The sequence below is a fragment of the Mastigoproctus giganteus genome, chromosome 6 (assembly GCF_048544385.1).
Source record: "Mastigoproctus giganteus isolate SK-2022 chromosome 6, ASM4854438v1, whole genome shotgun sequence".
NCBI lineage: Eukaryota > Metazoa > Arthropoda > Arachnida > Uropygi > Thelyphonidae > Mastigoproctus > Mastigoproctus giganteus.
In genome coordinates, this window is record NC_143580.1 from 157,043,432 (window position 1) to 157,070,021 (window position 26,590).

At 38.2% G+C, this 26,590-nt stretch overlaps 1 protein-coding gene across 1 annotated transcript in view; it reads right to left on the reverse strand.

Moving 5' to 3' along the window:
- Window positions 1–26,590, reverse strand: part of Rab3-GAP (Rab3 GTPase activating protein) — a 606,356-nt gene that overhangs the window by 331,951 nt on the left and 247,815 nt on the right. Inside the window, exons 10-11 of the mRNA XM_090376553.1 lie at window positions 15,559–15,626; window positions 3,645–3,728 (exon numbers count right to left, since the gene is read on the reverse strand). Coding sequence (XP_090232679.1) covers window positions 3,645–3,728; window positions 15,559–15,626 — 152 coding nt within the window. The remainder of the gene's footprint in view (window positions 1–3,644; window positions 3,729–15,558; window positions 15,627–26,590) is intronic.

A 26,590-nucleotide genomic window follows, 5' to 3' on the forward strand; every position in this document is an offset into this window, starting at 1 on the left:
CAAATCTATGGAGGTCTTCAATACAGACCAATTGTTTGGATGTAGATAAATTTTTAATTTATCGCGAAGCTTCCTAACCTGGGAAAGGTATTTTTGTTTATTCGAATATTGAGATTTTAAGGCAAGCTTAACAATATTACGCGATGTGGCCAGTGTTAGCTGTTTAATGTCTGCAATTTTTTGATTTAAATTAACCTTGGCAAACTTCGGAACGATGTTGTTTTGAAAGCAATATTTTAGAAAAGAAATATGGTAACTTTGGGCCGAGTATCTTAATGTTGATTTAATGTAATTTTGCACCAAGCCATTCAAAAAATCCCCCATACATATATACATTTGACACCTTTTCGACCCCCTATCACATACTATGGGAGGAATTTAGATGAAGTTCTAGTTATTACTGATAGTAGTACTATCCAAGACATTTTACATTCGTTTAATAATATTCATTCTAGATTCAAATTTACATTGAAAAGGGAGGATACGGATACAAAGTCATTAAACTTTCTAAATTTCACACTTACTCAGGACACAAATAAAATCCGATTTAGCATCTAACGAAAACCTACAAACACCGGTATGCTTCTACATTATAATAGCTATCACCCGTTCACCTACAAAAGATCGATTATCTGTAATCAATTTCTAAATGCCTATAAATATGCAATGACAGAATCTGCTTTGGGCTCAGGAATAAAAATATTAACTAGCAAGTACTTAAACAGGGGTTATCCCTTTGCCACCATAAACCGAATTAGGGTACAGGCTAAGGATAGGATACAAAATACTACACCAACCAACAATAGTAATATCAAAAAACACTATTTCTGTCCCATATGTTGAACAGTGGCACAAACAGCTTTTAGATTCTTTAAAGATACCGAATTTAAAATTGTGGCCAGGCCAATACGGAAATTACACACTATACTGAACAATCACTCAGTTCTTTCCACGTTCACAACACAAATTAATGATCTGGTATACAACATTTCTTGCAGTGATTGCGACTCGTCTTACCAAGGTTCGACACAATTTTCTCTGACTATTCGTGTAAATCAACACGAAGCCTCAGTTCGTGCTTCTCGTTCAGCAGCGTCAGAATTAGCCTTTCATGCCATTAACGAAAAACATACTTTTTTTATTTAACGAAGCCAAAATACTTAATGTTAAACGTAACTATACGCAACTATTAATTGCAGAAACTGTAGAAATTAAATTACACGAGAATTCTGTTAATGTTTGGCAGCCATATTTGATCTCTGATGCGTGGACCTCTACGCGCATGTGCGAAGACAAATAATCACTAAATTTCAGGTTCAACCCTAATCGGCAATTTTCATTCCTGTGATCACGACATACGGTCGAAAAGCGTTGTCAGCTTCAGGAAGTAAAATTGTTTTGAATATTTTCGTTAGATTCTTTTTAATTTTTAATTGTGTTAAATTGGTTTTTAATTATTTATTTTTTACTCTAATACATGTTCAACCCAAGCACGGTACTAAGTACTATAGGTTCTAATACCTCTTGTGTTTGGGGTTCACATAAAAAAAAATAAAAAAATAAAAAAATGTAAGTTTTCGAATTTTTCGTTTAAATTTCTGGAGAGTATCATACGGAAGTGTTCTACGTACTATATTGAGGTAAACTGCTCTTAATATTTTAAAAGAATCTATATAATATCAGTGCAGATACACCATAGATTAAGAACAACTACGATAGTAGTGTGAAAGGCATCATTTCGTCTGTATCTCATATTGTGCTCTTCCTTCAAAACGAGTTGCTACCACCCACCGATGAAAAATCAACTAGTTTTGAAATGGTGCCGTGTGGATGGTGGTACTCACTGGAATAAGTAACAATAATCTTCTCTATTAGTGAAGCGTTACTTATTCGATGTATTGCATCACCTCGAATAAGCGTTACTTATTCGAGGTGATGCAATACATGTGCAACTCGTTGTGAAGGAAGAGCACAATATAAAATACAAATGAAATGCTACCTTTCACACTACCGTCGATCGTAGTTGTTCTTTAAGAGTTATCTATGGTGTATCTACACCGATTTTATATTTATTAATTAATTTACGTACCTCTTTATTGCATGCGTTGCAAAGTATTATTTTTCCATCTGTTTGGTATGTGTCTTTAGACTCTTCTACAAAAGAAATCCACTTTCTAAAAAGCTCAATTTTGGCTTCATTTCGCCAACAGCTGAAGTTTCTACTGTATAAAATAAGTTGAACCAATAATTTGTTGAACTCAGTATAAAGCGAAACTACTGTAAAGTTTTAAATTATAGCTGAAATTAAACTACGGTGTGGTTGGGAGTGACTAAAGAGCCAATCAAAATAATTTTGGGATTTAGCCGATCGTGGCCGCCTACACTGGAATCTGAAATGATTAAATGTAAATTCCCACGGTTTCTTAGAAATCAATTTGATAAATAATTTGTTGATTATCGCAAGTGAAATAAGAAATTTTTTTTTTTTTTTGTAGTTGTTGGCACATTGGCTTCTGTGGCCATAGTGCACCTCCCAAGGTTTTTGCAGTACTTTGATCCAAGCCCGAGGCGACAAGTATAAAATATGATGAAATATGAAATTACAAACACGCTTCTTTAGGATGTAATATGGGCACACTAAGTTTCATGCCTTTATGTAAACAGAAAATGAATATGATAATACATAAAAACCTGAACCCTAATAAGTAGTGTTAAGGCATTGTTTGATTTTATCTCATATTGTGCTTACCTTCACAATGAGATACCAGGTATTGCCCTACTTTGAATAAACAACGCTTCTCTAATTGAAGAGAATACTGTTATTTATTCTCAGTAGACACAGCCATCCAGACAGCACCGTTTCGGAGCTTGTTGGTTCACTTAATGATGGGCAGGCAGGTACCCTGGAAATGCAAACATGACATCACGGTTGTGAAGTGAATTCCACAATACGAGAGATGCCAAATGGTGTAGGTAATAATAATATTCAGAAGACTAAATGCACAAAGCATAATATGTTATGGGTTGAAATTAACTATATAATATTGGTGTAAATACACCATACTTTACCCATAAGTTTAACTACATAAATAGTGTTAAGGCATTGATTGATTTATCTCATATTGTGGCTACCTTCACAACAAGATACTAGGTATTGCACTATTTTGAATAAACAATGTTTCTCTAATAGAGGACACTACTGTTATTTATTCTGTGGACACAACTACCCAGTCGGCACAATATGAAGGTAGCCACAATATAAAATAAAATCAAACGATGCCTTAACACTACTTATGTAGTTGTTGTTATTTGGTTTTTAGGAGCATTAGCAACTAAGGCCATATTGCTCCAGGGATATGCAGTGGTCATTCCCTGACCTTTCCGCATTCTCTGTATTTCGTGACTCACAGGCTCGAACCCCGATCTAATTAAAAAGCGTGTGGCATGCACTGCTGCTCCTGCCCACCTGGCTACGCAGGCACCACTTATGTAGTTAAACTTATGGGTAAACTATGGTGTATTTACACCAATATTATATATAGTTAATTTAAACCCAGAACATATGCCTTGTGCATTTAATTTTATAAATAAAATTGAGATAAAAAAGAATAGAAATATCAGAGAGAAAGAGAGATCTTACATACCGTGCATTAATTGATACAGGTGGTTCAATTTTTGGAATGGCTTTTTGTTCCTCTTGGTGATACCATTTCAAATTACGAAGTCCACTATAAAAGTAAAGATTTCAGCATCATGAAATAAAATATACTACACAGTATTAAAAGTATCAAACAATACCCTTAAAATGGAATACACCAAATTACATTTCACCATTGCTCATAATATACAAAGAAAATTATTACCTTAAAACCATTATATTATAGATATGTAATATACAGAATATATATATATATATATATATATTAGTTATAAACAAGATATTATGTGGTAATGAATTACAGACTAATAGAGATGATTACTGGTTGCCAACCTTTGCACAAACACTCGCATCCTTTCCTACGGAAAGGATGAGAGTGTTTGTGCAAAGAGTGTTTTTCCTCATTCTCTCAACCTTTGCAGGAAAAGGATGGGTGTGTTTGTTCAAATCATATCTATTTTGCGTGTTTCTAGTCAAGAGTATGAGAATCGACCTTAAGTAATGGAAGAAACAAGTCATTCGAGCAAGCCAAAGCTGAATGCCATTAGCCTTCTGCAAGTGCCTTCTGCATAACTCCATAGTTGCAGCACCACAAGGATCATCAGATCATCTATGTAAAAATCGTCACCATACACTAGAAATATATAACTAGCTACGTATTCAGAATAATATTCCAAGTCACTAGGACTAAGAACAAACCTTGAAGACAACCTTTAGTTATTGCCCTCTCCTTTTGCTAATACTAGGTACAGAATGGGCTTCTAACTTGTAAAATAATTGTCGATACATACATAGATCCCAGAGGAGCACTTTGACTCTTGGGGTGCCTCCATAGCCAGGTGGGCAGGAGCAGCAGTGCATAGCACAAACTTCTTGATCAGACTGGGGTTTGAACCCATGACCACCAAATACGGAGGATGCGGAAAGGTCAGGGAATAACCACCGCATATCCCCGGAGCAATATGGCCTTAGTTGCTAATGCTCCTAAAAAACAAATAACAATAACAAACAATTGACTCTTGGAAGTGGCTGATAACACTGAACCACCAGATGGAGTCAAAACATCTTTGTAAATAAATAAAGATTGCAACCATACAATTACCATGCTGCTCTGGACTGTTGTTGTTGTTGTTCCTGTTTAGCTTTATTGGTGCACTAGTTACTTCATGTCATATTGTACCTTTCATATACAGTACTGTCAAAATAACAGCAAGTCACGTGATTACTTTTATTTATTTAAATTTGTCATTTTAGAAGTGAATTCTGTACCGATATCATGGATTATAGTGCTGTTTTACTTTATTTTAAATTAAAAACCCCTCACTATGGTTCCTAAAGTTAAACCTCATACAGAGAAGAAAAGAAGAATAATTAAGAACATTAAAGCTTAGTGACAAATTGATATAATAATAGAAAATAGAACGGGTGTAAGTGGGAGTGTATTAATGGCAGAATTTTTTTTTTTTTTTTTTTAAATGAAAACCCCAAACATGAGGTATTAGAACCTATAGTACTTAGTATCGTGCATGAGTTGGAGGTTGAGAAGACGAAAGAAGATATTTGCTGACATTAGACTTGAACTTCTGTAGACTGTAATTTTCAGGAAATACGTATGAAGGAAGGTTATTCCAGAAAACAGCAGCTGAATGAATAAATGAGGAAGATGAAAAGTTGGTTCTGTGAGTTCGAAGTTGGACAGTAAATGGATGTTGGCTGGTGGCAACACATGTTCGGGCCATTTTGAAAGAGAGAGCGTGAATTATAGAAGCCAATTCAGAAGAACAGTGCCCATGGAAGTATCTGTAGAAGAGGCATACAGCAGAAACAGAATGTCTATGAGACAGAGTGGAGAGACTGTTAGAGATGAGTCGTTAATTAACTGCCCTCTTCTGAATGGAATCTAGAAGCCTGAGAGAGGTTTTGGGGCACAGCTCCAGATGTGGGAACAATATTCCATGGTAAGGCAGATTTTTTTGCGATTTGTACAGAGTGAACAGCTGTTTGGAAGAAAAGTAACGCCGAGATCAAAAGAGAAAACCAAGTTTTTTAAACGAAGAGGAAGCAATATTTGTAATGTGCTTGTGCCAAGAGAGATTAGAAGTCAGGGTAATCCACAAAAGAGATATATCATCTTGCCTAGAAATTGGAGTGTCACCAAAGATAAGCATAGGAGCAGAAGAATCATTTTTGTGAGATATAAGACAAGACTGGGTTTTAGAAGAATTGAAATCAACTAAATTGTCTTTGCCCCACTGGAGAATTACCTAGAGATCGGCATTTAAGGAATTGGTAGTGGATATTTGAGAAGTTGAAGCTGATTGAGCAGGGCAAGGTTTCTCAAATGGAAAGTGGAATGCAATGTCCTATCATTGGCAAAACTATGAATAGGATTTCCAGTTAATGGAAGAATGTCATTAATATACAAGAGGAAAAGAGTGGGGGAAGGAACTGAACCTTGGGGGGGGGCGGCCACCGGCAATAGTGGAGAAGTTAGAACACAGAGAGCCATCTACCATCACTCTCAGTGAGCGATCAGAGAGAAAATTGGATAACCAATTAGAAAAAACAGTTGACAAACTGTAAGATGGAAGCTTGTTTAGAAGACCTTTATGCCAAACACAATCGAAAGTCTTTGAGATGTCAACAGCAAATGCTTGTGTTTCACCAAACTTTTCCATTGAATTTGTCCATAAATGAGTAATATAAGCCAGAATATTACCAGGGGATCGACACTAATGGAATCCATACTGGCAATTGTTGATCAGACAGAAGGTTTCTAGGTAGTTTAAGAGTTGGCAGTTAATTGATTTCTCCATTACTTTAGAAACAGTAGAAGTAATTGCAATGGGACAATAATTGGATGGGAATAATTTATCACTCTTTTTTTAGGAACTGGCTGGATATGAGCAAATTTCAAAGCAGAAGGAAAAACACCTTTGGAATAAAAAAGTGAAAAACAGCAGCAAAAACAGAAGTCGAGGAGAACAGGTTTTGAGAACAAGTGGAGAAATACCATCAGGACCTGGAGTTTTCTTAGCATCAAGATTGGTCAAAATCTTTCTGACGTCCTTTGGACGGAAGACCACAGGAGGAATTGAATGGAGCATGTTGGGAATGGTGAGAGGTGTTTTGCCAAGGTCATTAATACATGAGTTGAAAGAAAGATGGGATGCTAGCAGTCAGCATTATCCCTGGCTGAAGTGACAATAGAACCATCTGGTTTTGGTAGAGGTGGCAGAGATGTGCAAAAGTTGCAGCTTTGGCAAGAGACCAGAATTCTCGGCTACCATTAGGGCAAGAAGCAAGTTTTCTACTCTTAGCCTGCTTAAAATCTAGTTTGGACTCATTAATAACTGCTTTAAAATTGTTGCGAGCTTTGGTGTAGGCAGAAAATGAAACAAAGAATGAGATTTAAAGTGGAGTGTGGAATAAAGGATTCCATTCCTACAAGAATAATTTCACTGATATGATGTGAGCAAATGTTGCCATCAAAAGATTTGAAACAGTAATTCAATAAAGGAAACAAAGAAAAGAAATCTCGCAGGTCATCCCATTTTACATTCTTGTAATGCCAAAAACACAAGGTTGGGAATAGCCATGAGATAAAGAGTCCATTGGAGAAGAGACAATCACCAATTTGTGATCTGAGCTGCCTAAAGGACCACTCACCTCGGTCGTGTACTTTGAAAGGTTGTTTGTGAGAAAAAGATCAAGCGTGTTGGCTGTATGGTTAGGGCTGTCCAGTATTCTGGTAGGTAAATGAACAATCTATGCAAAGTCATTAGTAATTGGAAAAGCCTCAGCATCTCGACCAGCTGGGTCGGTGTGACTAGAAAACGGAAGCCAGCTGGAGTTGTGAACATTAAAATCAGCAAGGAAAATTGCCTCATTGTTAGGAAAGTTGGACTGGATAAAGTTAAGTTGCAAAGAGAGGAAGTCAAATAATGCTAGGATGAAGCTGACATAGAGCTATAATGCTAAGATAAAGATGACATATAGCTATAATGAAAAATATTGTCCCCTTAAACAATTAACAGTAAAGCAAAGAGGTTTTTTTATCAAATGTGCAGCAGACCAAAATCGGACTTATCAGAACTTCGGCATCCTAGGTTGAGGCTGTCTTATTAGAACTTCAGCATCTGCAATGAAACTTCCTGCAACAATATTGTTGGCCACAGCAATTACATAAAACAACAAAGGAAAACATTGTAACAGAGCTATAATGCAAAATATTGTTAGAAAGTAAAAATGCAAAATATTGTTAGAACGTAAAAATGCAAAGTACTGTTAGTAAAAATGCAAAAATATTGTTTCCTAAAACAATTACAGTAAAGAAAAGTGTTTTTTTTTTATATCAAATGCGCACCGGACCAAAATCGGACTTTATCAGAACTTCAGCATTCTAGGAGGAAGACACTGACTTATTAGAAGTTTAGCATCTGTTGTGAAACTGAATTCTCGGTTGGTTTTTATTTTATTGGCGCAAAAACGACTATAGTTATACTGCGCCAAGAAAAGATTAAAATATCAACAACGAAGAAACTGAATGCAATAAAGATATAGACTTATTAGAACTTCCGCATCCACGATGAAACTGACTTATTAGAACTTCTGCATCCACGATGAAACTGACTTGCTAGAACATCATCTGTGATGAAAGTTACAGGTCTGGACCTTTGACAATCTCCTGGCTTTCTCCCCACCAAAAGAGTCTCTCTCTCTCTCTCTCTCTCTCTCTCTCTCTCTCTCTCTCTCTCTCTCTCTCTCTCTCTCTCTCTCTCTGGTCAGACTAGAAAGGGTGAACTCTCTCTCCTAAGGAATTTTTTCAAGCGAATGAAGGGAACTGGAAGTTTCAGGAAAATGAACCCTGTTTTCCTTCATTCGGTAAACAGCTACTCTGTCAGTGCAAGAGAAGTGAAATTACATTTGCAGCTCAGAATGAAATTCAAGCATCGAAACATACAACACTTTATTGTGAATTTTTTCAGCGTGTGTGTGATAATGAAAATTCAATTTTTCCCTTACCTAACCTAACCTATTTTTTGATGGTATCAAATGCATATCAAGGAAATATTGAATTATTCATTAACAATTACTTACAATTTCTCAATCCGTTACTCATAGCGTAGTTTTATTTATTTATTTTCGTTTCTGGTGAGATGCATGTGAAGTTCCTTCGACACAAGTTTTTGAAGTTTATAACGCAGCTATCAATAGAAATATTTTCTTGAAATTTTGTTAGAAGATCAAATATACATCCAGGAAACCGCTGTTTTGATATAGTTCTCTAAAAACAATTACAATAGAGTGAACTTTTTTTTTTTTTTTTTTTAATCAAATGCGCATTGTAGTGATCAGTTTTATGACAGTTTCTCCAAAAATGTACCAGTGTTGTAAAGTGAATCACATAGATAAGAGAGAAAGTTGGCATGTTGTATTAATTAAGCTCAAGTGTATACTGATCAATATAATACTTGGATACCATGTTACAAACCTGTAAAGAGGATCAGAGTGGTTCACCCTAATATGGATATACTAACAACTGAAAATCACCATATGGGTGATTTTCAGGAGTGTTGGCATTCGAGGTGAGCAGACATGCTTCACCAGGGCACTTCAATTTAGTGGATTGGATTACTGTTGATTATTTCTTTTAAATATTTGATTTATTTAGTATATTGTTGGATTATTTTGTTATAGGTTTTCCCAACAGTTTGATTTTTATAATATTATAGATATCATTGTTTAAAGTTAATTTTCATTGATATTTAGCTAATTTTATAATGGTAATTACAAGATCTGCCTTAAACATGTCACAGGGTATATCGTGATTCACACGGAAATAGCCGATGGCGATTTACATGTGAGTCATGATTTAATCAGTTGCGGAACCTGTGGAATGTTTTCCAAAGTTGACCTGGTGACTAATCATAGCTCACCTGGGGATTCTTTCCATTGTGATCAATGTAAGGAGTGCACCAAATTGTAATCTTAAATTACAATTTGGTGCACTGATGGAACAATTTGAGTCACCGAAAAAAGGTGCTTGCCTTCGAGAATAATGCATCTGGGAGGTCGTCAGGGACTCAAGATTCCAGCAATCTACTAAGTGATGCACTCCTGATTTGGGCCTCAAAACAGAAAAACCAAGTGCAAACTACTCTGGCTCAAAAGGACTTTGTTTTTATTAGGAGACTAATAAAGGACGAGTAAGCGTCAATGTCTTATTATGGGTGATTTCAATTTGCCTCTAATTGATTGGAGAAAACGGGGAATATTTTTTGTAATAAGGATAGGTGGAGTAGAACCAGGGTATGTCTGCCGGGAGCAACTAATAATGATGTCACCAACAGATTGTCAGATTTTAAGGGGGGTAAAGAGAATATTATTATTCATGTGGGGACTAATGACATTAAACGTACACAATCTGACGATTTGTTGGAAAAATACAGGTCCATGCTGAGGAAATGCCGCGAGCTAGGCCACAATGTCTATGTGTCTGCAATTCTGCCCAGACACAATAGGAGGAATTATATGTTAAAAGCCTTGTGGATTAACTCAAGACTTGAAGGACTCTGCAAGGCTTTTGGGGAGAAATTTCTATCAGCTTGTAGGTAGAAGGAATTTGTTTTGTAGAGACAGGATACACTTAAACAAAGGTGGTGCAAAAGTTTTTGCCAGTATTATTGAGGATACCTTAAAGGTTCAGAGAAACTGCTAGTTAGGGTGGGGATGTGGGTAATACTGACATGCGTTTATCTGATAATATTGGTCAAAGTAACTCTTGCACATACCTCAAAAGTTCTTATCTGTTTCTCCAACTGGATATATTATCTAGATGTTCTGGGGGGGGGGGAGAAACATTTCAAGTGAGCGGGTAGCTAATGCCAGGGAAGAGAGCCTAAAAAACTTCAAGGGTGTTTTGGTATTAGGGTTGTTAAATATACAAGAACAGTTAAGTCTTAATTGTTTATATAATAATGTTAGAAGTGTTGTCAATAAAATGAGAGAATTCGAACTGCTGGTTAAAACAAGTAACATGGACATAACAGGGCTTATGGAAATATGGTGCCACCCGGAAATAGGGGATGATGAGTTTCAGTATGGCTTGTATAATGTATTTAGGTGGGGTAATAATGCTTATCAGAAGCAGCCTGTGTGCGATGATAGCTTTCCCCGATTCAGACGTTTCACATGCTAGTATAGAATCTGTATGGTGTGAGATAGTTGGAAACAAATGTATAATACGAGTAGCAGTAATCTACAGACCAGATGATTGTGAAGATTATGACGAAAGCCTCTACATGCAAATGGAATGGACAAGTAAGTGTCAATGTCTTATTATGGGTGATTTCAATTTGCCTCTAACTGATTGGAGAAAATGGGAAGGAAACTCGACAAGGGGAACAAAATTTTTAAATCAACTAGATGATTGTTATTTGTATCAACATGTCAGGGAAAGTACTAGAGAAAAGCATATCCTAGACCTCATCATCACCCACGAATCAGATGACATAACAGGGCTGAGAGCAGAGGAACCAGTAGCAGAAAGTGATCACGGAGTTCTACGGCAGATGATGAAGAGAGAAGTAGCAGTAGTAAAAGGCAAAGGAATGGGTTATAATTTCAGAAAAGGAAATTACAATGCCATAAGGTTCTACATGGCTTCTATTAACTGGGTAGATATTGCACAGAGAACGAATACAATTGAACTGTGGTATGCTTTTAAAACAATCAAAGACGCCTTGAATGCGTATTTACCATTTAAAAAAATACTCCATGAGGAGGATTCCAAGTTGGATCAATAGTGAAGTTCATTACTTGAGCAGAAAAAGGTGGCATGGAAAGTTACAGAGCAATAAAAAGTACTGTAGCCTATAACAGCTACAAGATGATCTGTAATAGAGTAACAGAAGAGGTTTGACAGGCAAAGGCAGTTTATGAGAAATCACTAGCAAACAGAGCAAAGAGGGAGGGGGGGATAAGGAATTCTTCACATATAAATGCTAAGAGCAGGACAAACCAGATCGGACCTTTACATAAGGGAAAGGGGATAGTATTAAATACACCAGCTGCCATTGCAGATGAACTCAACTGTTATTTTGCATCGATAATTACAGAAGAAAAATCTTTTGTGGCAATGGGAAATTGTGGGAGTGAAGTTGAAAAATATGTAATTAATGATATTGAAATTTCACAAGATTATTTAATGAAAAAACTTTTGAGCCTACAGGCCAGTAAGGCTCCTGGAGTTGATGGAATATACCCTATAATCTTAAGGGAGGCAGCAAGTGAGTGCACTGAACCACTGAGGCTAATTATGCGAGCATCACTAGACTCTGGGGAGATTTCATTGGATGGGAAAAGTGACAATGTATCTCCCATACATAAGGGTGGTTCTAAGAGTGGGAAATTATTGACCTGTCAGTCTGACTTCATTAGTAGAGAAAATCATGGAGGCAATGAAAGGGTCACTCATGCGCTGGATTTAGGGAATAATTTCGACATTGTTTATTTAGATTTCAGCAAAGCTTAGCTTTTGACCCAGTCCCACATGAGCGATGGCTTTATAAGCTGGAACAGGTTGGAATCACTGGGAAAATCCTTAGATGGCTTCAGGGTAGGAGGCAGAGGGTTGTGATAAAACGGCTATTCCTCAGATTGGGTTGATGTAAGAAGTGGGGTTCCCCAAGGATCAGTATTAGGACCACTGTTGGTTTTAATTTTCATAAACAACGTTGATGAAGGGATAGAGGGCATGATGTCTAAATTTGCAGATGATGTTAAAATTGGTAGAGTAGTTAATGTTCACTGTCAAACTGAGCTTCTTCAGAGAGACCTAGATAGACTTCAGGAATGGTCAGAAAAATGGCAGCTGTGCTTTAATCCAACAAAGTGTATAAGGTATTAACACCTGGGAAACAGTAATCCCAAAATAACTTATTCAGTTGGTGAGGTTCAACTAAACCCAGTACTGGAGGAAAGAGACTTGGGTGTTACAATACGGTCAGACACGAAATTCTCTGAGCATTATAAACAGGTTGGAAGGAAGGCCTATGGTGTCCTATCGATGATCTATCGAATTTTTGCAAGTAGAGATAGGGACGTGATAATCCCATTATATAAGGCTTTTGTTAGGCCACACTTGGAATACTGTGTTCAAGTGGAGACCACACCAAAAGAAAGACATCGAGCTTCTTGAAAGGGTGCAAAGACGGATAACTCGCCTGGTGAGATCGTCAAAAAGGTGTCCTTATGAAGAAAGACTTTGAATATGTCGGTTGCAGAGTTTGGAAACTAGAAACCTTACAGGAGATTTGATTGAGGTGTTTAAGGCTCTGAGAGGCATCAGTAAAATGAATGAGGATGAAATTTTCAAGATTATAAATGATGCTAGAACTAGGGGACATAAATTCAAGTTACGGGAGGAGATGTTTAGATTGGATTGCAGGAAGTTTTATTTTAGCCAGCGAGTTATAAATTACTGGAATAAGTTGCCTACATGGGTGGTAGAGGCTGACAGTTTGGGGAAATTCAAAGGTCATCTGGATAGTACCTTTGGGTGAGGGAAACGCATAGGATGATAAGTTTAATTTCCTTTTCTTTTATTAATTATTAGTTTTTTTTTTTTTTTGGCTGGTGCAGCATAAGTCATAGGCTTTCTTGCACCATGTGGCCATTACTAATACTAATATCCCAAGACACTGCATGGAAGCATCATATTGGAAGGGCACTTTTGAATAAAATTAACTAATCCAAACTTATGTTTTCGAACAAATGTATTGTGTCACTGATATGAAGGCTTTTGACATTGCTAAATCCAGGCAGAACTCAAGACGGCACAAATACTGGCCACCCCACAGAACTAACTGCCAACAACCACAGAAAGAAGAATAGCAAGGGTTGTTGCACAGAACCTTGTGGAAATTTGACTGGATACCATGATGTAGTCACAAAGAAACTGGACACAAAGAATAATTTTGATATCATATATTTGGATCTTAGAAAGGCTTTTGATAGTGCTGTACATGGAAGACTGCTGCACAAATTGGAGCAGTGTGGCACTGGAGGCAAATTGTTGCTATGGATAAAGGGATGGTTGAGTGTGAGAAGACAGATAGCAGTAATCAATAGACATTGCCCTTCTTGGACTAATGTTATTAGTGGAGTTCCCCAGAGTTCAGTGTTGGTTCCATTGTTGTTTTCTGTATTCGTCAATGATATTGATGATAGTATATCAGGCTTAATGTCCAAGTTTGCAGACGATATGAAGGTCAGCAGGGTTGTTAATGACACTAATGAAAGTACAGTGCTGCAACAGGATCTAGAAAAATTGAGATGGGCTGAGCAGTTGCAACTGAAGTTTAACATTGACAAATGTAAAGTACTGCATATGGGTGGCAGTAACCCCAGAGTAACGTATCAACTGGGTGGTACTACGCTGACAGTGGTAGAGAGTGAAAAGGACCTGGGGGTAATTGTGCTGGCAGATATGAAGTTTTCTGAGCAGTGCAGGTGGTCTGCAAGAGTAGCTCATGGTGAATTGTCAATGATATACAGGAATTTTTCTAGCAGGGATAAGGAGGTGATTATCCCCTTGTATTAGGCAATGGTCAGGCCGCACCTTGAGTACTGTATACAGGTCTGGAGGCCTCATTTTAAGAAGGATGTAGAGCTGTTGGAACGAGTACAGAGAAGGGCAACAAGATTAGTGAATGGAACAAAGGGTTGCTCTTACAAAGAAATGCTTAAGTTTTGCAAATTACAGTGTCTGGAGACTAGGCACCTGTATGGTGATCTGATTGAGGTATATAAAGCCTCGAATGGTTTGAGCATGCTCAATGCTGATGGGATTCTTCCTCTTGCTCAGAATAATTGCCTGATAGGGTATAATTCAAATTGAGGAAAGACAGTTGTAGGATAGATGTGCCGAAGTTTGACTTTAGCCAGCGGGTGGTTGATTGCTGGAACAAACTGCCAACTGTCGTAGAGGTTGATAGCTTAAACAGATTCAAGGCAGAACTAGACAAACATTTGGAGCGAGTGGATGGGTGAAATAAGAAGGGTGTGTGTGTGTTTTTGGCTGATGCTATATAAGCTTGCTTTCTTGCATCATGTGCTAATGATAATACGGCAAATACTGGCCACCCTACAGAACTAACAGCCAACAGCCAAAAAAAGAAGATTAGCAAGGGTCGTTGCACAGAAAATTGTGGACCTCTGTAGTATATTGCATTAGTCCTGATAGTAACATACCAAATGATTCTCCCAGTCATATCAATTAGCTATTGGCTTAACGTTTAATCTTTTTATCCAAATGATTAGCAGTGTGTGTCATGTTTACTATGTGTTTGTGATATGATCATCTCTGAAGAAGTAGAATGATTACAGAATCCATGAAAAGATCAGCTCAGGTAATAAGAGATTTGAGTTTATTTTCTAGTATCAGTAGCAATCTATGAATATTGGCTGCCATATCAACATCAATCTCCCAAGGCTATAATAGTCTTAACTATATACAAAGCCATTCATATTATATATCAGCAAGATCTCTTATCAACCAATACAAGCTATTATCATTAACAAAACAATCTGCAGTTCCTTATTTTCTAGTTTGAAATAAGTGTTTCTATAAATACAATATATACATTGCTAATTTTTTTTCTCTACAATATTTGATTTAATATAATATTTGATTGTTTGTCAATGAAGCAAAACAATTTTTTTTTTTTATTATTATTTGTATATCATTTAGCTTGGCATATTTTGAAGAAGAGTTTCCTACAATTAAAGAGAGAATTTATTTTATGGATTAGAACTGCTATAAATTGTCTATGCTGGTACACATCACATTTACTTTGCAATTAAAAAAAATAATAATAATAACAAAGGAGACAAACCCTGCAAAGTGGATTACTCTACTTGTCACTGCTTGAACCACATCGTGCAGGAGGGTTGAAGAACTACCCTAAAAGAGAAGGATAAAATGGCATATTATAAAATCATTTAATTCTCAATGAATATCAAACAGAAGTTTTCTAAGTGCTAGTAATTATCTCTCTGCATAAATAACAAAAAAAAAAGTTATTTTATGTGAATGGAGGTGCAAAATGTTTATTCAGTTTCTCAGTAACCTATACACGATCACCAACAGTTATGGCATTTATGCTAAATAGACCAATGTGATTCATCCTTTTTCTTCTAGTGTTGAACAAAGAGAAAGAATTTTACAGACTAGTTTGTGCTTACTAAAGCACTGTCTCCCCTATCGGTAATGGATGGATTAATTATAAAATTTATGATTAACATATGCATTTTTATTCTCTGCAACTAAGTTCATCACTTCCTCTGACATTCATTTTGGTCTAAACCTTGAATAGTTGTTAGTTAGCATAAGAGGTCAGTAGCCTCTATGATTACCTTCCTGAACACTTCCCATTCAGCATTGATATTTTTTTAACAACAGTGTAATATTTAGGGCTGTGAAGCCTCAAGCTACAAGTAATTTGAAATATGTTTTCAATTAGTGCAAAAACATCACTTCTAACTTAGCTAAGGTGCGAAACAAGCAAAATTTATTGCAAAAATGATGTTCTTCCTATACATCTCATACTGTCATTTTTTTAACATCAGTTGGTCCCACAGAAAAAGAGTTTAAAAAAGGTCTAAACCAATTATAATAACTGTTGCAAAAACAAAATCCCTTCTCTTTACTCCAGCAGTAATCTGCCTGAATAAATTCCATATGAATATATGAAAACTGCTGCCTAATGGTTCCATTATTTAAAGATTCTTAATACCTGATGAATCACTGCTGATAACCAGATTGAGAACAGACTTTCTATTGCTGCCTCTCTAAAATATGTTGTTCTAGAAGGCAGCAATCTAGTAAAACCACAAATTTCTATGAACTGAGTGAGCTGCCAATGCATGAATTGCAATCAATATCTTAATCAAAAGCATAATCCACCCCCACCATGTTATGTCTCTCCTTTCTGTACACACTATAATCTATATATTTAATGTCTACTATCAGAGTGGTAATGTTTGTGCTATACTGATAATGTCAGAATTTAATCACTTAACCAATATATCAAACTCATCAAGTGGCATGTGATGCAAGAAAGCAAGTGTATGAGCTTATGCAGCATCAGGCAAAAAAAAAAAAAAAAAAAAAATCACACCATTCCCTCCAAATGCCTGTCCAGTTCCTCCTTAAAATTATTTAACCTATCAACTTCCACAATGACAGATGGAAGTTTGTTCCAGCAATTAACCACCCGCTGGATAAAGGCAAATTTCCGCACATCTATTCTACATCTGTCTTTTCTTAATTTGAATTTATGCCCCCTTAGGTTCGTAATCTGAACAAGTGGAAGGATCCCATCAGAATTCAGCGTGCTGAACCCATTCAAGGCCTAATACACATCAATCAGATTACCGCGAGGGTGCCTAGTCTCCAGCCACTGCAATTTGCAGAACTTAAGCCTCTCTTAGTAAGAGGATCCCTTCATTCCCCTCACCAATCTAGTTGCCCTTCTCTGAACACGCTTAAGCAAATCTACATCCTTCCTAAAATGAGGCCTCCAGACCTGTACGCAGTACTTAAGGCATGGCCTGACCATTGCCTCATACAGAGGGACAATCACCTCCTTTTCCCTGTTAGCAAAATTCCTGTATATCTTTGACAAAACCCCATGACCTGCCCAGGCAGCCTCTCTGCATTGCTCAGAAAACTTCATATCTGACTGCACAATTACTCCCAGGTCTTTTTCATTTTCTACCACCTTAAGTGTAGTACCACACAGTTGGTTCGTTTCTCTAGGGTTACTTCTACCCATATGCAGTACTTTGCATTTGTCAAGGTTAAACTTCAGTTGCCACTTCTTAGCCCATCTACCCAAATTGTCTAGATCCTGTTGCAGTAGCACACTGCCATTGCTGTCATTAACAACCCTGCCAACCTTAGTATCAACTGCAAACTTCGACACTAAGCCTGATATACCTTCATCAATATCATTGATAAATATACAAAACAACAGTGGACCGAACACCGAACCCTGTGAGACTCCACTAATAACATTAGTCCACAAAGAGCAGCACCCATTGATTACCACCCTCTGTCTTCTCCCACTCAACCATCCTTTTATCCATTGCAGCAATTAATACCCTTAATACCATTCTGCTCCAATTTGTACAATAGTCTTCCATGCACAACAGCGTCAAAAGCATTCCTGAAATCCAAATATATGATATCAAAATTATTTTTTGCATCCAGTTCCTTTGTAACCACATAATAACCAATCAAATTTGTCAGACAAGACTTTCCCTTAACAAACCAGTGCTGTGTCTGAATTATTGCTGCTGTCTTGTCTAGATGATCCTGCAATGCATCTTTAACCAGTGACTCCATTATTTCACCCGGAACAGAAGTTAAACTAACTGGTCTGTAATTACTCGTGTCACCCTTCAATCCCCCCCCCTTTGTGAATTGGAGACATGTGCAAATCTCCAGTCCATGGGGAGCCTCCCCTGAGTCCAAGGATGCTCTCATAATTATGGCTAAGGGTTTGCTTAGTTGCTTTGCCGCCTCCTTTAATATAACTGGATAGATTCCATCCACTCCAGGTGTCTTTCTTATGTTTAACTTCAACAATTTCTCTTCCACTTTACTCTCAGTTATTACAAAATCATTAAGCACCCTGCTACAATTTGATAACCTTCTGCCGTTTTTCAAACCTTAATAACTCCTCATGTATGAATGTAGATACAAAATACTCATTCAGTTTGCTATATGAGCAGGATCATCAACAGTCGAACCATAGATATCAAGTGGACTAATCAGATTCATCCCCTTCCTTTTAGGGTTTACATAAGTAAAGAAATCCCTGCTGTTTTTCTTAGCATCTTTTGCCAAGGATTTCTCGTAATTTGTCTTCGCCTACCTAACCTCCTGATTATAGACTAGCTTATATTTGTCATAGGCTTCTGAGTCGCTTGATAATTTATATGCATCTTTCTTCTGTCAGGAGTCTCATTAGTTCATTTGATAACCATTTAAGCCTAAACCTTGAACAATATTTCTTAATAGGTATGAAACTTTTAGTAGCATCCATGATTAATTCCTTGATTGCTTCCCACTAAGAATTTACTGTTGGTAACATCATTAGTTGATCCCACTGTACAGAATTTAAAAACTGTCTGAGACACTGTACTCACCTTTACAGAAGCAAAAACCCTTTCCATTACCCCCGAAGGTAATTATATCTTTAAGTAAATCCCACATCAGTACACTGTGATCACTGCCACCTAGTGGTTCCTTTATCTGCAAATTCATAATACATGAATGATTACTGCTGATAACCAGATCAAGTGTATTACCCTCTCTGGTTGCCTCTCGAACATGCTACTGGAGAAAACAATCATCCAATAAATCCACAAACGTCTTACTAGTGTGTGAGTGACCAACCCACACAATGTTCCAGTCAATATCTGGGAAGTTAAAATCCCCCATTATAAGACATTTTGATTTACTAGCCCAACCTATTTCTCTGTACAATTGTTCATTGTACTCAATCAAGCCATTAGGTCTGTAACACACTCCCACTCCTATTTTTGCTTTCGCAGTGCTTATGTCACACCAAACTGACTCAACAGTGCACTGTTCCTCTATATCAACTGGATGCACTTCTTTTGATTTTATGTTTTTCTTAATTAACAGCATGACATCTCCTCCCTTCCTATCATGTCTATCCTTTCTATACACATTGTACTCCCCAAATTCCAATTCTGCATTCCTAATATCAGCGTGACACCACGTCTCTGATATCCCAACAATATCTGCCTTTGATGTCTTGACCAACACTTCAAATTCATCAAATTTATTTTCTATACTTCTAGTATTGCTATACATGCACCTATTCCTAGTTACACGGCACATCACATATACCCACCTGTTTCACGATTACTGTCATCAGTCCCTGAAACCCCCAAGCACCCCTCGCTGCAGGTCGCTACTTATTCTAATAGAAGTTGTGAAAGAATCCCCTTCACCTCTGCCTGTGGCTACTTTTAACCTTTCAGTCTGTGAATCTCCCCAAGCTTGCAGTTTTCCGACCCACCTAACACTGCCTAGATAACATCAGCAAATATTCTTGCACCCTTTTTATTTAAGTGTATCCCATCCCTGTAGAAGCAGTCTCTCCTGTTAACAAGCACAGACCACGCTGAAAAAAATTCTACCCCTTGAGCCTTGCACATTCTCTCCAGGGCCGAATTGATTGACAATGCTCTCATCACGTACTCCTTCCTATCATGTCTGGGCAGAATTGCAGACACTTTCAAATTTAACCCTAACTCACGACTTTTTTTTTTTTTTTTTTTTTTGCAACATTGACTTGTACTTGTTAAGTAAATCTGCAGATCTCCTACTCCTAATGCTGGTGCCAATGTGTACAACAATATCACATTTTGTGCCCTTAAAAGATGATATATGCTTTACAGCGTCATTAACTTTTGTCCCTGGCAGACATACCCTGGTCCTGTTCCATCTATCCTTTTTACACAATATATTCCCCGTCTCCCTGACAATAAGTCACCAACGATAACTAGTCCCTTTGGGACCAGTGCATTCTGCCTTGGAGATTGCCACTGTGTTGCCTGATGCCCAGGAGTTAGCTCTGGCATTGAGTTGGGCAGCTGAGAGCTTGACAGGCCTCTCATATTAATTTCTTCGTGGGTATCTACCCTATACCTCAAGCTCTCATAGATGCCCAGTAGAACACTGAGTTGATGCCTAATTTCTAGACACTCTCTGCGCCTGGCGCGCGCACGCGCACACACGCAAAGACATCCTCCTTGGCCTGATCATGTTGTGTTCTGTTCCAGAGAGTTTGGCAAACATTTCACAAGTTGCACATTTTTTTAGGCTGTAATGCGTTGGAGAATCGCCGCCCCCCCCTTAGTTCCCCCCCAGATGCTGCAATTTTCAGAACTAAATTCTTACTTGGTAAGAGTACCTTTGTGACTCCTGCTAATCGTGTTGCTCTTCTCTGCACTAGTTCCAGCAGATCTAGATCTACATCAATCCTTAAATGAAGCTTCCAGACGTGTATGCAGTATTTAAGATGTGTACTAATCATTGCCTTATACAATGGAATAATCACTTCCCCTGCCCTACCAGCAAAATTACTGCATATCATTGACAGAATCCTAAGTTGTCCTTGGAGTCAATCTGTTCTGCTCTGAGAACTTCGTTATCAGACTGTACAATTACCCCTAGGATTTTTGTGTTCTCCACTGTGTTATATTAGTATTAGTAATACAGCATATCAACAGTGGAATGTAATGTAGCACACCTAATGGGTATAGTACACTGAAAGGACTGAATTCATGGGATACCCAGTTCCTGGGCAACACAATGCTGTCACCCTTTTCGCTAGTAGATGAACCTACCACTTGGCAGGTATATAGGTACACTATATTCACGTAGCTGGCAATTCGATGTCAGTATGGATAAATGTCATGAGTTAACAGACTTGGAAAGAGAGATGATAATGGGTGCCCGATGCACAGGTCACTCTATCGCAGAGGCAGTACAGAAATTGCACTATCCCCGTTCGACAGCATCAAGAGTGTATCAGGCATATGCTATTTCCGGAATAATATCTCATTGTGGACAGCACTGTGGGTGGAGAAAGGTGATGGATGAACGTGGCCATTGACGTCTGTCTCACACTGTTTCAGCCAACAGGAGAGTGACAGTGGCACAAATCACTGCCAACTTCAACGAAGGGGGTGCCAGAAACATCTCCATCAACATCATCAGGCGATCACTAGCTGCAGTAGGTTATGGGAGCCACCAACCCACCAGAGTCTCATCGCTAACACCACGACACAGGACTGTACATCTCAACTGAGCAAAAGAACATTGGCACTGGACCTTAGATGATTGGAGACTGGTCTCCTGGTCCAATGAGTCCCATTTCCAGTTATTTCATCAGATGGCAGGGTGCATATCTGGCAGAAACTACATGAAGCTATGCACCCATCATGTCAATAAGGAACTGTTCAGGCAAGTGGATGGTTGGTAATAGTCTGGGGCTTGTTCATCTGGTACATGTTGGGACCTCTGGTGTGTCTAGACGCATCTCTAAACGGTCCAGGTTACATGTCCATCCACATTCCTTCATGGTCATCGTGCACCCACAGGGCAATGGACTCTTCCAGCAGGACAATGCACATCCACACAGAGCTGTGGTGACTATAACATGGTTCAAAGAGCATTCTGCAGATTTTACCACCATGGAATGGCCTCCCCGTTCACCAGACATGAACCCTGTAGAGCATCTCTGGGATGCTGTGGATAGGTCCATTTGAGCTTTGGATCCTCCACTCAGGAATGTGATGGAATTATGACAGTGGTGCAGCAAGCATTGGAAGGAAATAACAGTGGAATGCTTTCGTGAACTAATGGACTCAATGCCTCGCTGTGTGACTGCCCTTATCTGGGCAAAAGGTAAGCCTACCCGTTACTAGGTAGCTAGGTATCCCATGATTTCTGTCCACTCAGTGTATATTGGTAGGCTATAATTGGTATGCAATGAGAAATTTGGCAGGAGGGCCACTTCTTGCTCACCTGCCTAATTTCTCTAGGTCTTGCTGCAGTGACATACCCTGGTTCCTATTAACCACTCTGCCAGCTTCTGAAAACTTAAATATTAAGCGCGATATTTATCAATTATCTTTAAAGAAGTGCTGTACTTGTGAATAAACACACTCTGTCCTCTGTCACTCAAACATCCCCTTATCCACAGCAGTTATATCCCTTAATGTCACACTGCTCCATGTACTGCAGTCTTTCATGTGAACAGAATCAAAAGCTTTACTGAAATTCAAGTATATGATGTCAGAATTATTTTTTCATCCAGTTCCCTTTGTGGTTATGTCATAATATTTAATCAGATTGGTAAGACAAAGCTCCACTTAACAAATCCATGCTGTGATTTCTGTAAACTGCATTCCTGCCAAGATGATCTACATTACTTCACTGATCCCATTATTTTCCCAGGAGCAGGAGTCGAACTCACAGGTCTGTAATAAAAAAAACTTTATCCTTTACTTCCCCTTTGTGAATAGGAAGATATTTTACATCCCTAACCTCCACTGAATTCAAGGATGCTCTCATAATTATGGCAAAAGGTGGGCTTACCACTTTCACTGCTTATTTTATTATGACCAGATAGATTCCTTCAGCTCCAGGCGCCTTATTTTCTTTTTAGCTTCAATTTCTCTTCCACTTTCTTCTCAGTTATCAGAAATTTGTTTTTCTTTCAATTATACACTGGTGGTCAAAGAAAGTGCATTACCCAGGAATTTTACATTTCTAAACCCTTTTTCGCGATGGTATGTTACATTAATGACAAGTATCACAAATAGTAATATAAACAAAAGATAATTAATAGTTAAGTAATATTTGTCAGGTGCTCTCAAAATATTCCAAAATGAACATTTGCAACCTTCATACAACAGTTTTAGTAAACACAACAATTATGGCTGAAATGTTATCAGAAGCCCTGATTTGCTTCAGTTTAAACGGAAAACAAAACGAAAAGTTCACCAGATGCAAACTAATATTTAGTTGAACCGCCTCTGGCCCTGATGACAGCAGCACACCATTGAGGCATTGACAAGATCAAATTCTGAAGATAATCAACTGATAGCTCGTGGTTCCAAACATGAATTATGGCTTCCTGAAGTTCACGAAGGGTCTTTGGTTTCTTTCTGGCAACTGCAGATTACAAACAATGCCAAAAGTTCTCTACAGGATTCAGGTCTGGGCTGTTTCCTGGCCAGCTAACAGTTGTAATGGACCGTTCTTCCAATCATTTTTTCACCTGTAACAAATGTAAACACATTACCATCGAACCTCTAATGCAGAAATGAAGCTAAAGTAACTACAGAAGTGCCTACTTACACTTCACTTTTCGACCGATGACAAGGAGCAGAGTCATCCTGAAAGATGCAGTTACTTGGCAGGTTGAAATAGTCTCTAATGTTTGGCAGCAATTTGCCTTCCAATATAGCTAGGTATCCATTGGCATTTATGGAACCTCAAACTGCAGGTGACCTACTCCATGATATGAAATGCACTCCCCATATCATTTGGCTGGTAGAGAATTTCACTGTAGACACCATACAGTCTGGATGGTATTCTTCACGTCTACAGTGAATCATTTGTCTCCCAACAGAGCCATGCAGGTTGATTTGAATTTCTTCTCATCCGAGAAAATAACTGACTTCCACTGCTCAGGGGTCCATTTGACATGCTCCTTACACCAAATTAATCAGGCCTTTTTCATTTTTTGTGTGAGGAGGGGCTTCATAGGACAATGGGTTACAAGTCCATTTTTGAAGAGGCACCTTCTGACTGTTACTGCACTTGCTACCACTCCTGTATGTTCTTCCCATTCTCTTTTCAGCTCAGAAGAAGTGTTACAGTTGTTAAGGCACAAGCACTTCAAAACGTGGTCCTGTTTTGGTGAAGAGACTCGTTTGCATCCGGTTCCTTTTTTCCTATCAGTAAAACCAGTATTCTTGAGTTTGGAAAGAAATCTACTCACTGTCGACTGATTACAAGACACTCTATAAGCGATGTGATGGGAAGAACATCCTTCCTCATGTAAAGCAACAATAGCACTTTTTCTTCATGGCGTCAACTGCACGTAACTTGCCATCCTGACATAAGCAAGGTTTGACTGCAACTCTTGCAGAGCATGCTTACATAGCTGAAAGTAACAGTTGATGCAATACTATGTCATCACCTATGCGTGTCAATTTTATCTGATGCAATCTGTAAGAAATATTGCCATATACTTATGTTATTCGGATGGCAATTACAATTTTAGGGGGCGATGCACTTTCTTTGAACACAAGTGTGTATAATGGTATACGTTCTTATGCCATCGCTAAAAATTTCTTCACATGTGAACGTAGATGAAAAATATTTATTCATGTTAGCAACCTGAACAGGATCATCAATATTTATGCCATAACTAGTGAACTAATTTGGTTTATCCCTTTCCCTCCAGCATTAACAGAAGCAAAGGTTTTGTGGTTAATGAAATAGCTACACACTGTCAATGTTCCATTTTTGATTGTACTTCTGATCATGACAGCACTACTGGAAGTCTAATAGCTGATGATCAACAGCATCTTAATGCAAACTGTACTTTTGATACAAGTTTGGCTAACAAGTATGCTTCACAGGTGAATCTACCAAATAACCAAGTCAGATCACCAGATATTTTACACTGATACGATGAAGTGAAGAAAACCCAAAGGTGGGAAAATGTTATTATTGTTCTAAAGTTGATACTGACTTATGATTTTTTTTTTTTATTTGCAATAAGACTTATTGTGGAAAATGTATAATGACCAATTCAAATTTCCAAGTCTTGTCACTGTACTATCCTTTTTTTTTTTTTTTTTTTGTAGTTGTTGGTGCATCAACTTCTGTGGCCATAATGCACCTCCCAAGGTTTTTGCAGTACTTTGATCCAAGCCCGAGGCAGGATTTGAACCCGCGACCTTCGGGTTTCTAGGCAGGCACTTTACCCACCTGGCTAGCCCAGTCAGCGTACTATACTTAACTCTTCTAATCTTGTGAAAGGCAAATATAACAGTTATGTTAAGTTACTAAAAGTAAAAACAGGTACATGTATACTTGCATACACACTAATGCTAGGAGTGTAGCAGACAAATTTGATGAATTTTAAGTACTGGTTAAGTTACCAAAAGCTGACGTAGTAGGGATGTTGAAAACATGGATCTACTCAAACATGAGGGATGGAGAATTTGAATATGCGTACAGGAAGGCCATATTCAGGTGACTTGCATCAGCTGTCCCCTAGGCTTTTGCCTATATGCAACTGTTGACTCTCACCTGCAATCCAACTCAAGTACTGTCAGTTGGTTAATTAATTAAACAAAACACAACAGAGGTAACCTAAACATATAGTAAGAAAGAATTTGATGCAGCAACAACCATTGGCTGGAGGAGACAGGCCATGTCTGCCACCATGAGGAGGCTGGTCACTACTATCTCATACTGCTTCTTCACTTTGCTACATTTCTAAACCAGCAAAACTGGTTATAAAAAACTCTTGAGTCGCAAGTAGTTCACATACAGTGCCATCATACAGAGCAAGAGTCTCCTGCTCCGGCTGAAACCTTAAATCTACATTCAATGGACAGTAGAACATAATGTAGATTCCAGTCGCTGGCTCATCACACTTGCACATATCTGAAGGGACAAGACCCAACTGAAAGAGCATAGACCACAAGTCATGTCCAGTAAGGATGCAATGAGCAAACCCCATTGCATCCTTACTGGACATGATCAAACAGGAGCTACAGCCTTAAAGGATGCAAGGCGATGTCCACTAGCTCACAGTGCAAACAGAGAGTAGGAACCCTCTCTTCTCAGAACTAGTCCATTGTCTTGCCATATGGTGTTTAATTCATCACAGATTCTCCTCTGCTCAGCTGATGTAGCAAAGCCATCAGCTGCCACTCCCACTGGGGAAAACCAGATGCTCAAAATCTGTCTGTGAAGTCAGCACTTCAAAGAGAACATCAAGCAGGCCTTGACCACGAACAGATCAGCAAGGAACTTTCCTGATACCATAATGCTTCTGTGGCCAAGGATTTACATGTTCGGGTAATTCCCAGAAGAGCAAATCTTTGCACAGAAAGAAGGTGGTATAGTATTTAGTGTTAGGTGGTCTCTCACAACTGTGCCACAGTACTCTTTGTGAAGTATACAGAACTCTGTAAATGCCAGAAGTGTGTGTGCAGCATGTTGTGCGTGTATAGTATTGTGATGGGTTCTGTTGTTTCTCTGGCTACTTGGGCGCAGGGCCTTAGTGGGAC